Source organism: Alosa sapidissima, chromosome 24 (genome assembly GCF_018492685.1).
Source record: "Alosa sapidissima isolate fAloSap1 chromosome 24, fAloSap1.pri, whole genome shotgun sequence".
In the NCBI taxonomy this organism is placed as follows: Eukaryota; Metazoa; Chordata; class Actinopteri; order Clupeiformes; family Clupeidae; genus Alosa; species Alosa sapidissima.
In genome coordinates, this window is record NC_055980.1 from 10,472,331 (window position 1) to 10,487,467 (window position 15,137).

The following is a 15,137-nucleotide window of genomic DNA, read 5'->3' on the forward strand; positions in this document are numbered from 1 at the left end:
ATATTTTAACCCCACCACCACCACCACCACCACCACCACAGCCATCGTTCACCTCCACCTTCAACTTCACCACCCACTCCCTTGAGGGACATTTTCCCCACATAAATCACACGAGTGACATGAAGGGGCAGGGTGAGGTTGGAAGCGGGTGGGGGGGGGTGGGGCTGGGGGGGGTTAAGATGGCCTTCAGTGGTTGTTGAGTGTAACCAAGCACTGACCACATCAATTTTCCCCTAGCCTCCCTGAAAAAGTAGAGTCGTGTTGGTGAGGGCATCCAGGAGGGATGAAACAGCAGGGTGGACACTCATGATGAGTATATGAACAGCAGCACACAACGCAACGAAGGACAGTGTGAAAAGAGAGAGGCTGGAGAATTAGCACTTAGCCTTGGGACATGACACATTAAACAGTTCAGCAGAACTGATGGCAGAGCACATTGACTGAACACAGTGGATACATATACAAATAAATAAATGAATAAATGAATGAATGAATGAATGAATGAGTGAATGAGTGAAAAAACAAAAATGTGCTTCATGTTTGTATGCAGGCTCAGTATATGTAGCTCCCTGAACAGCTGTCTACATCTGTGACTTCACTCAGCTGCAAAGTCTGTGCCTGGCCTGTGTGATTCTCTCTCTCTCTCTCTCTCTCTCTCTCTCTCTCTCATCCTGACTCTCTCTTTCTTCTCTGTTCTCAGTAGTCCATCTCTGTCTCCCTGTCCTAGTCTCTCGCTCTTGGAGGTTCTGATTGGACCCCACGAGTCATGTGATAAGTCCGGTTTTGTTCCTGTTTGCCGGTATCCAGGGGTAGAGGAGTGATGCAGCAGCAGTAACAGTAGCAGGACCAGGAGCAGGGAGAGGAGGAAGAGGAAGAGGGGGGGGGTAAAGGAGGACGAAGAGGAGTGGCAGCTGTAGCAGTGGCCCACACACATGGTCCTCGGGTTAGTGCATAAATCTGACAGTGACCTCCCCCGGGACCACGCCTAACTGGATTTCTGTCCTTTTTTGTTTTTAATCTCTCCCCTGTGCGTGCAGTGGCATCAGTCCATCACACCCCCTCAACCAGAGGTACTCCTCTTGAGTGTGTGTCTGCGTGAGTGTGTGTACTCTGTGTGTGTGTGTGTGTGTGTGTCATCAGATTCTAAGCCCCCCGCCCCAAGGTTAGCATGTCAGCAATATTAATCACACAGCATGTGGACAGTTTATGACTTTGACCACATAAAATGGGAAGAAATGCACTCACTCGCACACAAGCACATGCAATAGCTCCGACATAAAAAAATGCAACAAACTGTGCCGTCATTCTCTATATTGTAGCCTCATCCACCTTTCTGCCCCCTACTCTCTCTCCCTCTCTCCCGCTCTCCTTCTCTCCCTCTGTCTCAAGTCCTCTTTGCTCCTCTCCCTCTCTTTTTATCCTGATGCACCATGCTATTATACCTGACAGAATTCGCTCCAGCACAGCAGCTTCTGCTCTCCCACCAGTGGGGAGGGGTGTGTGTGCATGGAATCACAATGATGCGTCTGTGAGGAGCAGCTCTCTCTCTCTCTCTCTCTCTCTCTCTCTCTTCCTCCCTCTCTCTCTCTCTCTCTCTCTCTCTCTCTCCCTTCCTCTCTCCCTCTCTCTCTCTCTCTCTCTCTCTCTCTCTCTCTCTTTCTTATTTTTGCTCCCTCGCCACGTCTCTGTCTCGCTGCCTTCTGCCAAGTACCGCTCCCGCTCTTCGCTCCCTCACTTGCTCTCCCCTCCATTCTCCTCCTCCTCCTCCTCCTCCTCCTCCATCTGACTACAGCGGGCTTGGAGCCAAGTGCACTTTCAGACTGCACGTCCCACAATCCTCCGCTGCACAACACACACACACACACACACACCCCTCCCCTCCTCCTGTCCCGTCCCATCTCCTGTCTCGGAGGGTAAACGCAGGGTACCTTACCACATACAATACAAGCAGACCCAATCCAAACAGAGGCAAAACAACAGGCGAGATAACACTGAAGAAACAGCTCGCACAGCAGGCGGGCGGAAGGCAGAGAGAGAGAGGGAGAGAGAGAGAGAGAGAGAGAGAGAGAGAGAGGAAGGGAAGGGCAGAGGGGAAAGAGAGAGAGAGGAAGGAAGAAGAGGTAGAAGGCAAGGAAGGCTGAGTGACTGAGAGGGAGAAGAGGTACTCATGTTTCATCTTACCCCCTAATGGATGACTGCGTATCTTCCTGGGGACAAATGTTGTGTGTATCATTGTGTGTGTGTGTGTGTGTGTGTGCGTGTGCGTGTGCGTGTGTGTGTGTGTGTGTGTGTGTGTATCTATATCTATATTGCATATGCAAGTTTGTGTGTATGAATGAGAGAGTACACGTGTGTGTGTGTGTGTGTGTGTTGGTACCACTGGGTCCATGGGAAGCAGTGCGAGGGCGAGGGGTGGATTAATTCACATGTCGATCGGTTTTGAGAGGGGAGAGACAGAAATGGAAAGAGAGAAAACAATACAGAGAAAGAGAGAGAGAGAGAGGGGAAGTACAAGGGCCGCACTGGGTCTTCCGGAAGTGATATTAAAATGATGTTAGTCTCTCTCTGATCCAATACTGACCTCCTGGAGCAGAGGCTCCTCCACTCAAAGAGCATTAGCATACAAATCCTGGCTAAACAGTGCGTCACTTAGCGCTAGCTAAGATGAATGGGCCTATGTCTCTCCAACATGGGACATTTCATCATGCGCTCGCCCCGAAGACTCTCTTAACCAGCGCCCGTCTCTGGGCACCGTGGATTATGTTACGCCACGATACATTACATCACACAATATGGAATAACACAAGCCATCCCAAAAGGGGAAAAAAAAAACATTTTGTTCCTTTTGGGCTTTCATATTTTTTTTTTGCTTCAGACACTTCTTCGTTCACATTAGTTTGAAGGGCAATGCCGAGAGCTTCTCGAAGGAATCAATAATGCAATAAACTCGGAGGGGGGGGGGGGGGGGGGGGGGTTGACGAACGGCTGATATTAATGTTGCGTGTTGCGAATAGACACTAGAGTCTTCGACGCTAGAGACGGTTAAAAGCAACCACCCAGAACACATCAGTGCCCCCCCACCCACACACACACACACACACACACACACACACACACACACACACACCACCACTACCACACCTTGTGTCACTATTACATTAGCTAGGGCCTGGTCATTAATCAGCAGCTAGTGTCCACTCACCAGCAAAATGGCGTTTCGAAACACATAAATAAATGAATCTAGCGGAGGGGTTCCAGAGGGTATTGGCCATCCTAATCTCTCCTCACTTCTTCCTGGTCCCCCACCACTGCCACCACCCACCCACCTACCTACCCCTAGTTTACTAGACCGTTGGTCCTAATCATCATTTGCCCTGGGGCTGCATTTCCAACCTAGAATGAGCATCTATCATTAGCTTGGGCTCAACTTAACAAGTAGTGAAGATCTATCATTAAGGGTGGTGCAAGGGGGTGGGGGGGGAGGAGGGGGGTAGACACCCAGATGAATTAATTATGAATGCTCCTACATTATAAAAACCCATTTGCAAAGCTCTTGCTGTTATCAAGGGTATTTTATGCAACTTATGAATTCACATATCATAAAATTTAAACAGCCCTGATTTTTTTTTCCCCCCTCTCTCTTTTTTTCCCCAGGCAGGCGGAGGAGAGGAAGCCAAGATATTTTTCACCCCGAGGACTTCGGTCCAACATCTGCCATTTTGTTTTGCTACTCAAGCGTGCCGCAAAGGGTTAATGACACACAAGGTGTCGCGAGGGGTCTCGAGAGCGTGCCGGGGTCCCGCTAACAAATCACAAGAGATCAGTGGCTTGGAACAATAGCAATACGCTTGCCAGTAACACCCCCAGCTGCCACCAATGGCACTTGATCTCCTGCTCCTGATTGCGAAACGCGCTGTCGAAACCCTCCCCTTATCCTGCCACTCCAAGTCAGACTTGGTTAACTGGCACACTCACATGGTCAGACTTAATTGACTCCTATTTGCACCTCTTCCCCTCCACAGCCTTGTGACAGACTTCTGAACCTTCTGGTTCATATTTTTTATTTTTTTTTGCACTAATTCATATTTCATTACTGCCGTTAATACCCGCACTGCTGAGACCGACTCGACTGCGAACTCAGGGGTAATAAAAACTATATGCACAAATAACCATATAGTGTCAGCCCCGCAACGGTATATCTTATTCTCTTTGAGGAGGTAGTAAGAGCTCCCAAAGAGCATGCATAAATGCAGAGGCAAACTCACAGAGGCGCGGGCTGTCTCGCACACCCTGAGACACACTACACACACACATTGACACACACACACACACACTACACACCAGTTGACACACACACACACACACACACACACACACACACACACACACACACACACACACACACACACACACAGACTGTGTGAGCATATTAACATTACCCTTGTGATGCTCTTTTACACAGTACCCCCCAATAATCTTATTCCCCATCCGACTCTCCTCCATTCACCTCACCTCCATTCACCTCTCCTCTATCACCCTCTCCTCCTCCCTCCTCTCCCTCCTCCCTCTCTCTCTCCCTCCCTCTCTCTCTCCACCCCTGGCTGGCTGTGTCTCTCTCCCAGCCTCCCTTCCCTGTGTCCTCACTGGCTGTGGTAGCCACATTGCAGTGTAACCTGTGTTACCTGCAGCAAGACTCATATCTTTGCTTATCTAAATGGGATCTCTTTCCCCGCGACCTGATACTTCTTCCTGACAGAGAGGTGAGAGTCGCTCTTTCCTTTTCACTTCCCCACCCACCCCCCCCCACCCACACACCCCTTCCATAGCTCTCTCCCTCCCTCCCTCTCTCTCTCTCTCTCTCTCTCTTTTCCCCCCTCCATCCTTCCCTCCATCCCTCCCTTGCTTCCTACCCCACCATCCAGCCCTGCTCTGCTTTCACAAGCACACAAGCTGCATCCTATTCAAAGGGGAAAAGCAGCTCAGATTCTGCTTGCCTGATCAGCATTAAGTGAAAAAAATCAGACGAAAATGAAAAAAAAGCTTGCCTCTTGCTAATGATGCGCTGAATAAAGATGGAAAAAAAAAAAATACACAACAAGTAAAAAAACTACAACAACTGAAGCCAGACTAGGAAGAGCTCTTGAACAAGGATAAATCAGTTTCCTTGACACCACTGTAAAAACGCAGTTTTCTGGGTGGGGTAGGATAAGTGTGTTTGTGTGCTTGTGTTTGTGTGTGTGTGTGTGTGTGTGTGTGTGTGTGTGTGTGTGTGTGTGTGTGTGTGTGTGTACACCGTGTGTGTTCAAGCATGTGTGTGTGTTTGAGGGGTGTTGGAGGTCACAGATCTTTATCTCATAATCCTCAAGCTATAGACAAAAAAAACACATACACACACACACACAGGAAAGCACAGCTCTAGGCTGCTTTATTGCTATTCAGTGCTAATGAAAATGACAATGGGAGAAAACATGAGAAAGCTCGTTGTGGGAATGTGTGTGTGTGTGTGTGTGTGTGTGTGTGTGTGTGTGTGTGTGTGTGTGTGTGTGTGTGTGTATGTAATTGCATCAAGCGGTTGAGGAAAGGTGGGGGCTGGGAGGTGTGGTGTGCGGGTGGGGGAGTTCATGTAGCAACAATCAAACGCTTTTGAGGATTTTTAATGAACGCAGCTCGAGGAGAGAGAGAGGGGGGGGGGCAAATGAACAGCAGCGAACAGAGGCAGGAGCAGCAGAGGCTAGCAACACAACCCTAAGCATGCGTACACACTGCGCAGATCCTGACGCATGTTACACCTCCACTCACACACACACACACACACACACACACACACACACACACACACACACACACACACACACACACATACACACACACACGCATGCACTCAAGTACAGTACAAACACTCGTCACACCCCTGGATCAGATAGCATGGCCATTCCCGCCATCCGCCTACTGACGTAGTCCAAATAAAAACAAAAGGTCAGGTAGACTTACGTGTCCGGAAGCGGTGGTGTGGCCGTGTGGTGGACGAGCCCTTGGAGGAGCGTCCGTGATTCCAGCGCGACGTGGGCTTAGCCGGGGCCGCCACGGTGGAGGTGGTGGTGGGAGCCCTGTTGGTGGTGGTGGTGGTGGTGGTGGTGTCCGGTGGAGGTCCGATCCGACCTCCTCCTGCTCCCCCTCCCCTTCGGTTGGTGGACTCCTTGGGGGATCCTTTGGGGGCAGTGGTGGTGGTGGTGGTGGTGGTAGTGGTCATCGTGGTAGGGGCAGCAGCGCCCGAGCCAGGGCTACCGCCACCGCTGCTGCTGCCTGGCGCACGGAAGTTAGGGTACCGAGGCTCGTCCACTCCCGTCGTGGAGCCCCTGCCGCGCGTGTGGTTGGCGGGAGGCCCTGTTCGAGTCCTCTGCACCGAGGCCGTGCCGTTGGCCGCTCGGCTGGGCGAGCCGGTCACCACTGGCGGTCCGGTGCTGGCAGTGGCTGCGTTCGGAGTGGTGCTGCTGCTCGCGCCGCCGGTGCTCACCACGGTGGTGGTGGTCGTCGTAGTGTCCGCGCCCTTTGGCAAGGCGCTGGGCTTGGACAGGAAGAAGGGGTCCTGTCCGATGCCCTTGGCGTCCACCAGGTCGGTGGGCACGTAGTCCTGCACCGAGCCCACCACGATCCACTTGAGCAGCATCAGGCTCAGGCCCAGGCCCACGAAGCCCATGAGCAGCGGCACGGCGCACAGCCAGGTCTGCTGGCGGGGCCACAGGGCACAGGGGCCACAGCGCAGGGGGCCAGGGGCCCTCGGGGAGGCCTGGTGCTCGGCGCCCGGCTCCTCCAGCGTCAGGGTGGCCATGGAGGTGGTGGTGGCTGGGTTGACCCCCAGCGACGATCGCTCGCTCATAATCATGGGTGGGGGTGGGGGGGGTGGGTGGGGGGTTAGGGGGTAAAAAGGGGTTGAGAGGAGGGGGGGGTAGGGGAAGGTTCCGGAAGCTGGTTTTACACCCAAGGGCCCACACACAAACGCAGGCCCAACCACGGGAGTGTGGGGAGGGGTAGGGAACCAGGGCTAAGCATCGTCATCTATATTCAAGCGTTCAAAATGACTACAAGAAGACACTAACACACGCATGCACACACACAGACACGCACACACATACGCGGAAATGCAAGCAAACAAACACAGACTGATACCCCAATGAACTAGCCCGACATCAAAAGAGTGGAGAGCAAACTCACCAGCTCATGCATATTCCGAATATAAATTTAAACGCACACGGGATAATTACTGCCTCGGACACAGACACAGTCACGGACACACACACACACACAGACACACACACACACAGACACACACTCTAACACACACACACACAGATGAGCGGATGAACAAGGGGAGCTTAAGAATTGGGGTGGGGGAGCTGGAGTGGAAGGCTTGGGGGCAGGCGGTGCTGGTGGGGTTGGCTGAGACGTGCTTCTCCACCTAGTTCAGCCGTCCAGAGAGCTGTTTGGTTATTCCCAAAGCGCTCGGCTGAGCGAGAGACACACACACACAAAAAAAGAAAAACTCAAGCAGCGGAAGAAGATGAAAGTAGAGAGAGAGAAAGAGGGAGAGAGAGAGAGAGAGGCAAGAATGAATATAAAAGAGAAAAGGAGCCCAAGAAAAAGAAGAAGAAGAAAAGAAGAAGAGGTTGGTAGAGGGAGAGGAAGAAAACGAAGGAAAGTATCGATCCCGTGAACGGCAGGGCGTCAGATCAGGCTGTAAATCCGTACCGATCCAACATACCAGGCGGGTAGCTTTTTTTTCTTTTCTCCCCCAGCAAAAAAAGAAACCCTCTGCAGCTTTTTTTTTCTTCTCTCGTTTCGTCGTCCTCCCTCCTCCCTCCTTCCCTCTTTTCCTCCTCCGCTGCCGATGTTGAGCGCTGATCCAAGAACGGAGACGGCCCCGGCGACGACCGAGCGAGTTACCACGCCAGTTACCACGGCGATCTCAGAACTGTGGCTGTGTGTAGAACGCGAGAACCAAGAAACACACTCCGGCCGTTGCTTTTCTCCGTCGCAGCAGCAGCGGCAGCAGCAGCAGTTCCAGCACCAGTAGCCAGCCGTAACAGCTGTGTGTTGTCAGGCAGGCAGGCAGGCAGACGTGTACACACAAACACGCGCGCGAGCACACACACACACACACACGCACGCATACACTTGCGTGCACGCACGCTCAAGGCAGGCAGCGGCAGTAGCGGTAGTTAACAGTGTCTCGTCTCTATCCAGCCGCAGCTCCCTATCCAGATGGTGGTGAGAGGAGGGCGTTAGGGTACAGAGAGATAGAGAAAGAGAGAGAGAGAGAGAGATAGAGAGAGAGAGAGAGAGAGAGAGAGAGAGACGGTAGTCAGGTTAGACGTCGGTATCCAAAGGGCTGTTCTGTGGCAGAGGAACTGTGGTCTCTCTCCTCTTGTGCGCGGCGTTCTCTCTCCCTCGGTCGTTTGGTTCGTTCACTCTGCTTTGCGCAGTACCCCCTTTTCCCTCTCGCTTTTCCCTTCCTCTGGCTTTTTTACCCTCCCCTCTCTCTTCCAGTGGTGCGGATGCAGCCGGTAATCCCTCCAGCACAGAGACAGAGGGATAGAGAGAGAGAGAGAGAGAATGAGAGAGAGAGAGAGTGAGGGAGCAAGAGAATTAGTTATCTGCCTGGGACGATAGCGTTTGTCGCGGGGCAGTGGTAGCTGAGAGGATGGACGGACAGATGGATGGATGGATGACTGGTCAAGCAGCGTCTTTTTTTTTTTTATCTCTCTCTCTTAAATCTGCCAGGTCCACTCCGTTTAATTCCTCCCCAATGGATCTTTCTCTTGCCTTCTTTTCCTGTTCCTCCTTTTTTTTCTCTCCCTCTCTTCGTCCTCCTTGTTGTTTGGCCCCCACCCCTCTTCCAAAATCTCAGCTCCTGTCTGTCCACGCGTCAACGTGTCCCGAGACGTCCACCTTTTCCGCAGGGGTTGTCTTCCTCGTCCTGAAAGGGAAAAAAAATCCCCTTTTTGCCAGCCGAGGTGCATCCGCTACATTCCCACACTGAGAGACGGAGTGACTGCCAGAGAGGCACGGAGAGAGTGGGAGAGGGAGAGAGAGAGAGAGAGAGAGAGAGAGAGAAGAGGAGGGGGAGGAGGGAGAGAGGGGGAGAGAGACTTAGTGAGAGAGAGAGGGAGGGAGGGAGCGTTGCTCTGAAAACTGATGCGGCTGCTTTTCTTGGAGGCTGCGGTGTGTGCATATGTGTGTGTGTGTGTGAGCGTGTCTCTGTGTGTGTGCGTGTGAGAGACAGCGTGAACGTGTGTGTGTGTGTGTGTGTGTGTGTGTGTGTGTGTGTGTGTGTGTGTGTGTGTGTGTAAGAGAGAGAGAGGGGATTTGTGTGTGAGTGATGCTGGCTTTATATCTACTGACCAGTGTTTTTTACTCTCAAGCTGTGGAGCAGGAGCTGCCTTAGCCTGCACTGTCTGCAGGACCCAAGGCTGACAATTACCTACTATCCTGTGTGTCTTTCTCTGTGTGTGTGTGTGTGTGTGTCTGAGAACGAGAACACAAACAAAATGTTCATGAGGAGGGGGAAAACCAGGAGCCTTGGCAGACACAGAAATCTACAGTGCTAGCACATACAGCTAGAGGTTAAACAACGAAAGAAAAGGAAGGAGTGATATGGGGACAGATGCGGAGAGAGAGAGAGAGAGAGAGAAGGGATGGGCAGAGTAGTAATGAGAACGAGGAGGAGAGCTCTCCTCTCTCTCGCTCTGCAGCAGCAACAGCATCCAGCACATACGGAGCAGCTCCCACAGACAGAGACACACCCCTGGGACCTGAGAGAGAGAGGGAGAGAGAGAAGGAGGGAAGCAGAGAGGGAGAAAGAGAGCAAGAGAGAGGGAGGGAGAGAGGGAGAGAGTAAGTACAATCTCACTGGCATCCTGTCTGAACACACACACACACACACACAGAGAGAGAGAGAGAGACAGTAAACACACCACTCAACACATAATGTATAAGCAGGTTAGAGTCCTTCTTCAGCTCAATCCCTATGCACACAATCAATAAAGACCATTATTGGCCTTGGCCCCCCGGGGGCGCTACAGCTAACTACATACCCCCTCCATGGGTACCCTTGGTACCAGTATTGATGGCTGTGACTGACAGGGGTCCCTGATCTGTCTCCCCAGGCAAGGAGCACATTCATTAGCAGGATGGCACAGAGTTCTAGGTTAAGCTTCGGCTGTTTGTGCTCTCAAGGACAAAATGGAAATTTTCTGAACAGGATCTATCTACTTTTAGAGAAAAAAAAGGAGCGTGCAAAAGGAGTGTATGTGTGTGTGTGTGTGTGTGTGTGTGTGTGTGTGCACGCTTTGGCATAATGTCAGGGGAGTGCATGTGCAAGGGAAATGCCTCACACACACACACACACACACACACACACACACACATCACATACCACACAGAACTCCCTGATCACAGAGATATGTAGGCTGAGTGAAAAGCGAGAGTTCAAGACAAAGTTAAAAAAAAAAACTAGGCAGAGATGAACAAAGGTGTCACACACACTCCCCCTCGGTCTCTCCCAGTGCACACACATTGTATAATTCCCTCTCCTTAGAAAAGAAGCAGAAGAAAAAGAAGACTTCTTGGTTCTTATATAAGGACCTGAAACAACGATATGTGCACAAACAAACTGAACATATGACAACAAAGAACACACAACAACAAAGAACAACAGAGCAAAAACAGCACGCCTAGTATTGCATACTTTTGGTGGAGAGGCCTGCAAAGTGACCCTTTGCTTCAACATCATTTCCCATACTGTACCAAGTCATGAACCAAGTCATGTCAGTGTTTCCCATACATTGACTTATTTTGACCACTACACAATAATTTTCCATGTTGTACTATTTTAATTGGATTGAATTCTTTCATTGTAGAGCTATGTGCACCTTTGTAAAGCCTTTCCTTGTTTCTCTGTCTCTCAACGAACCTACATGCATGTTTAAAGACAACATTAACTATCCTGCAAGGCATAGAAGACGACTAGAAGGCTAAATTGTGTTTGAATCTGGTTAGCATCATAACCCCTCTGCGCTAATTTGTTAAAAACTTTTGCATTCAAGTTAATTCTGCAAACCTACGACCACAAATAGAATTAAATTCTGTGGAAAACACTGCATGTTATATTGGAGTGTGGCCACAATGCATAAGTAAATACAATACTTCAAATACTTCTGGAGAATTATGAAGACTAAAGAGAAACTAACTGTCTACTATCATCTTCTCCACTGATTTAATACCTGGCTGCTCATCACTTGGCTGAAAACAGAGTCTGGTGAAGCCATGGGGAACTACAGCTCCACAGGAGGCCGGAAGACGGCGGTTTTATGTCAAAAATAACATTTCATTAGTGCAGCCTCAGTGCGGCTGGAGTCCGCAATTGGCTTGTTTGTTTATCAGACATCCAGATGAAAAGCCCACAGACGCGTTTAAAGATGTGTGTGTTTTCATGCTTTCATTTTTTTTCTCTCTTTCTGACAGACCCTCACACACTCCGAGTCTCACTGGAGTCCCTCGGCACTTTGTCCCATGTGGACCTCTCGTTTAGAATTATTTATTTATTTTTATTTCTTTACAAATAAATCAAAACCAGAACCACTTTTAAGAAAAGTCTTCCTCCAGACTGGATATGGAGAACGAGTGAAGCCCATCTTGCAGGACCTTCTGAGGGAAGCGTCATTGTCAGTTGGCGCTGCCATCACGAAAGGCTGCCGCCGGATGTCTGCCGGGTGACAGGTTACCATGACATCGGTGGCGGTGTAGCTCTGTCACCAAGGACAGACGCCCTCCTGAATTATGGAGCGCCGGCACAGCAGGAAGAGAGGCGGACGCTGCCGCTCGGTGTCAGGGCTCTTCCTCTGTGACTCGCGCTTGTCTGCCGGGGAAGGTGGGTGTCACTGTCATGGAGCTTGAGAAGCAGCGAGAGAGAATGAAGGACAGAGAGATGGAAGACAGCGACAGAGACAAAGAGAGAGAAAGAGAAACAGAAAAAGAAGGGAAGAGAGAGTGAAAGACAGGTATGACGAGATATATACAGCACTGTGCCCATAACCTCATAACCTTTATCCCATGCTTTGCCCCCTTAGAATGACCTCCGAGTTCGACTTAATGCCTCTGGACAATGCCTTTCATGTCACTCAAAGATCAAACCAGCACTGAATGAAATACAGAGGCCACCTGATCTACACGCTCACTCACACACACACTCACACTCTCTCTCTCTCTCATACATACACACACAGGCTTTCCAAAGCAAAGCAGCAGGCGAGGGTAGTCTCGGCACGCCAGGCTTTCACAGAGTGTGCACAGGCCCAGCTGGCCTTGGCAAACGCCGGCGCGGCTTTCTGCCGCCTCCACCGCCACGTCAGGGAGAGAGAGCATGGGCAACCCCAATCTGCTACAGCTGGAACACAAACGCACCAGCCTGCAGTGGCGCCACCAGGCCAGCAGGTGTCAGGCTTATTCCCATTTCCTTCTCGTCCTGTCTCCACTGGTTTCTTTTTATTACAAAGGCACCTCCACCAGGAGTTCTTTTCTGTTTCTAAGGCAAACACAGGTGATGAGGTTGGGGGAGAGAATTTTAGGCAGTCTAAAAATAAAGACTATGACGTTAGCGCCTTTTAGTTTCTTTAATTAGAGCAGGAGTGGACAAAAGCCCAATTGGTGTTTGTTTGATGAAGTGCTCCCCTCACCTGCTAAGATTAGACTAATCCGTCGGATTCACACGCCCACCCACCCAATAAATCTCATGATTTATTAATGTGTGCTTGACCTGGCACCTTGCAAGCATCCAATGCTGCCGAGCTAGTCACTCCACTAGGAGTGTATTCATTTGACTGTAAATCCCACTTAAACGGCAAGAAAGCTCTGCTACCCCACCACCACCCATACCCACACACACACACCACACACACGCATACACACACCACACACACATACACACGCGCGCGCACACACACACACACAGTCCCCTGGCTCCCTGTGTGAATCTGTCTCTCACTCTCTTCCTCTCCGGTTGTCTTTATCTCTGTCTGTGTGGAGGTCTCTCTGTCTCTTTTTATCTCTCTCATGCTCTCTCGGCAGCCACTCTCTCGTGGCGTCTCCCTCTCTTTGTGTCTCTTTGTGTATCCCACTACATTCCTGCGTTACTCTACTCAGGGGCAGCCCTTGGCATAGACGATATAGGCGGTCGCCTGGAGTGCAAAACACCGGAGGGACGCCACAGAAGAGCTTGTTGTTGTTTTTTCAGAAGTGCGCCCTTTGACAATGACTATTAGACCAGTGTCGCCCATCTACTCAGAGGCCTGGTCCATTGTTATGCATAACTCATTGCTGCACGTACTCACGACCACTTCTGAAAAAATCTGAATAGTTTGGTTAACTGGGGACACAGCAGGAATATATTACATATCTCTAATTGTTTATGTGACAGAACCTCAGTAGCCACATAGAAATTATCTAGCACATATTGGTCTCATAACATGTGTTAGTAGTGTCCTGCATGTTCATTAAGATGCAGGCAATGGCGTACATGTCTCCAGACAAAACCCTGCCCAGCAAATCGTAGATTTGATTTGGTTAGGCTAGTGTGAGACCATTCTGACATTACTCAATATAACAGATTTGCACACACAGCCAATTTCCACACAATCAAGGAGGCTATAATGTCTATTGTAGCCTAAGAAGTTGATGGTAACCTATGTTCACAATCGTTGTTGTTTATGATAAATGGTTACATGATACACTGTCAGAGCAAATCACATCATTGAATATACTGTTGTAAACACACTCACGCTGTGAGTAAACACCCATGTTGAGCAGCATGCAAGGAATCATGGACGGTCACGGGGGACAAAATTAACCACATTTGGCCCCTTAACCATACACACTCCAGTGCAACAGGTAGGCTTACAATATTATGGAAGCTGTTTACGCCACTTGGGGGCAAAATGGCCACAATCAAAGTTAAAATTCTGAGATATAAAGTCAATTTTTTTATATAAAATGTCAACATTTTCAGATGTTAAGTCAAAATTGTGAGATACAAGGTCAACTTTTTAACATAAACATTCCATGAGAGTAGGCTATGCCTAGCCTGGCCCTGCCCACCTAGATCTTCTTTTAGGGAGATCTACACTGTAGTCTGGAACACCATACTGTAGCTCATAACCGTGATGTGTCAGGCCAATCAGCGACAAGAGGGGAAGACGAAACCGAAACTTAATGTGATAAACAGAAGCAGCAACATCTGCAAATGTCAAAAAATGCATTTGGAAAAATGCAGAAATGTATTTACACCAAAGGTAGACCCACATTCATTGTTTTCTGACTGTTGTTGCTGTTTATTGTCAGTTTGTAAAGTTTAGGCATAGTAGGAAGTAACGTTAGGAATCTCTGATCAATGTGATTGGTAAGGCTGGACCAATGATTTCAAAGTTAGTGCCGGTCGCGAAGCAAGTGTTGGAAACGTCTCCCAATCGAGAGTTACCAGACTCTGTTCACTTCGTGAATGAGTTTGGATTTGTCCAGGCTAGGCTATGCCTGGCCACTGATCTTCATATAGATACACCCTGTTTACTTACTTAAGCAGCCATAGACTGGGGAGAAAAAAATCTCTTCTTTCTCATCTCATTTCTATTGGATTTTACTACAAACTACCAAATCCTCTTGGGTAGATTTACTTATATCCGTTATGATCTGACAATCTTCTAGCTCTGGTGCTGAAATTACCTCTTTTCTCCCCTCTAGATTCATGTTTGATGGTAGCTCAATATCATTAAATACATAAAAACAAAAAAAAGAAGATGAATGGAAGTTTTCACCTTGAAACTAGAAACTAGATTCTTTATTCAAAGAAAAGGAAATTGAATCTCTCACTACTGAGTTATTGAAACCCTTTTGATGGAGCCAGGCAGCCGGAACCAGTTCACCTTAAAATATCTTTGTCTCTCTCTCTCTCTCTCTCTCTCTCTCTCTCTCTCTCTCTCTCTCTCTCTCTATTCCCCTCTCCCTTTAGGCTACCTTTCATTTTCTTTCTGAATAGCTGGTGGTCTTTTCTAAGCGGACTGATTGCGATCGAGCATGTTCACATTACAAGA

The 15,137-nt window shown here is 49.4% G+C and overlaps 1 protein-coding gene across 2 annotated transcripts in view; it reads right to left on the bottom strand.

The window, feature by feature from the left end:
* nrg3b (neuregulin 3b) overlaps window positions 1-6,877 on the bottom strand; it is a 166,831-nt gene extending 159,954 nt beyond the window's left edge. For both annotated transcript variants that reach the window (XM_042083717.1, XM_042083716.1), the window contains exon 1: window positions 5,992-6,877. In XM_042083717.1, coding sequence (XP_041939651.1) covers window positions 5,992-6,877 — 886 coding nt within the window. The remainder of the gene's footprint in view (window positions 1-5,991) is intronic.
* Window positions 6,878-15,137: the final 8,260 nt, after the last annotated feature.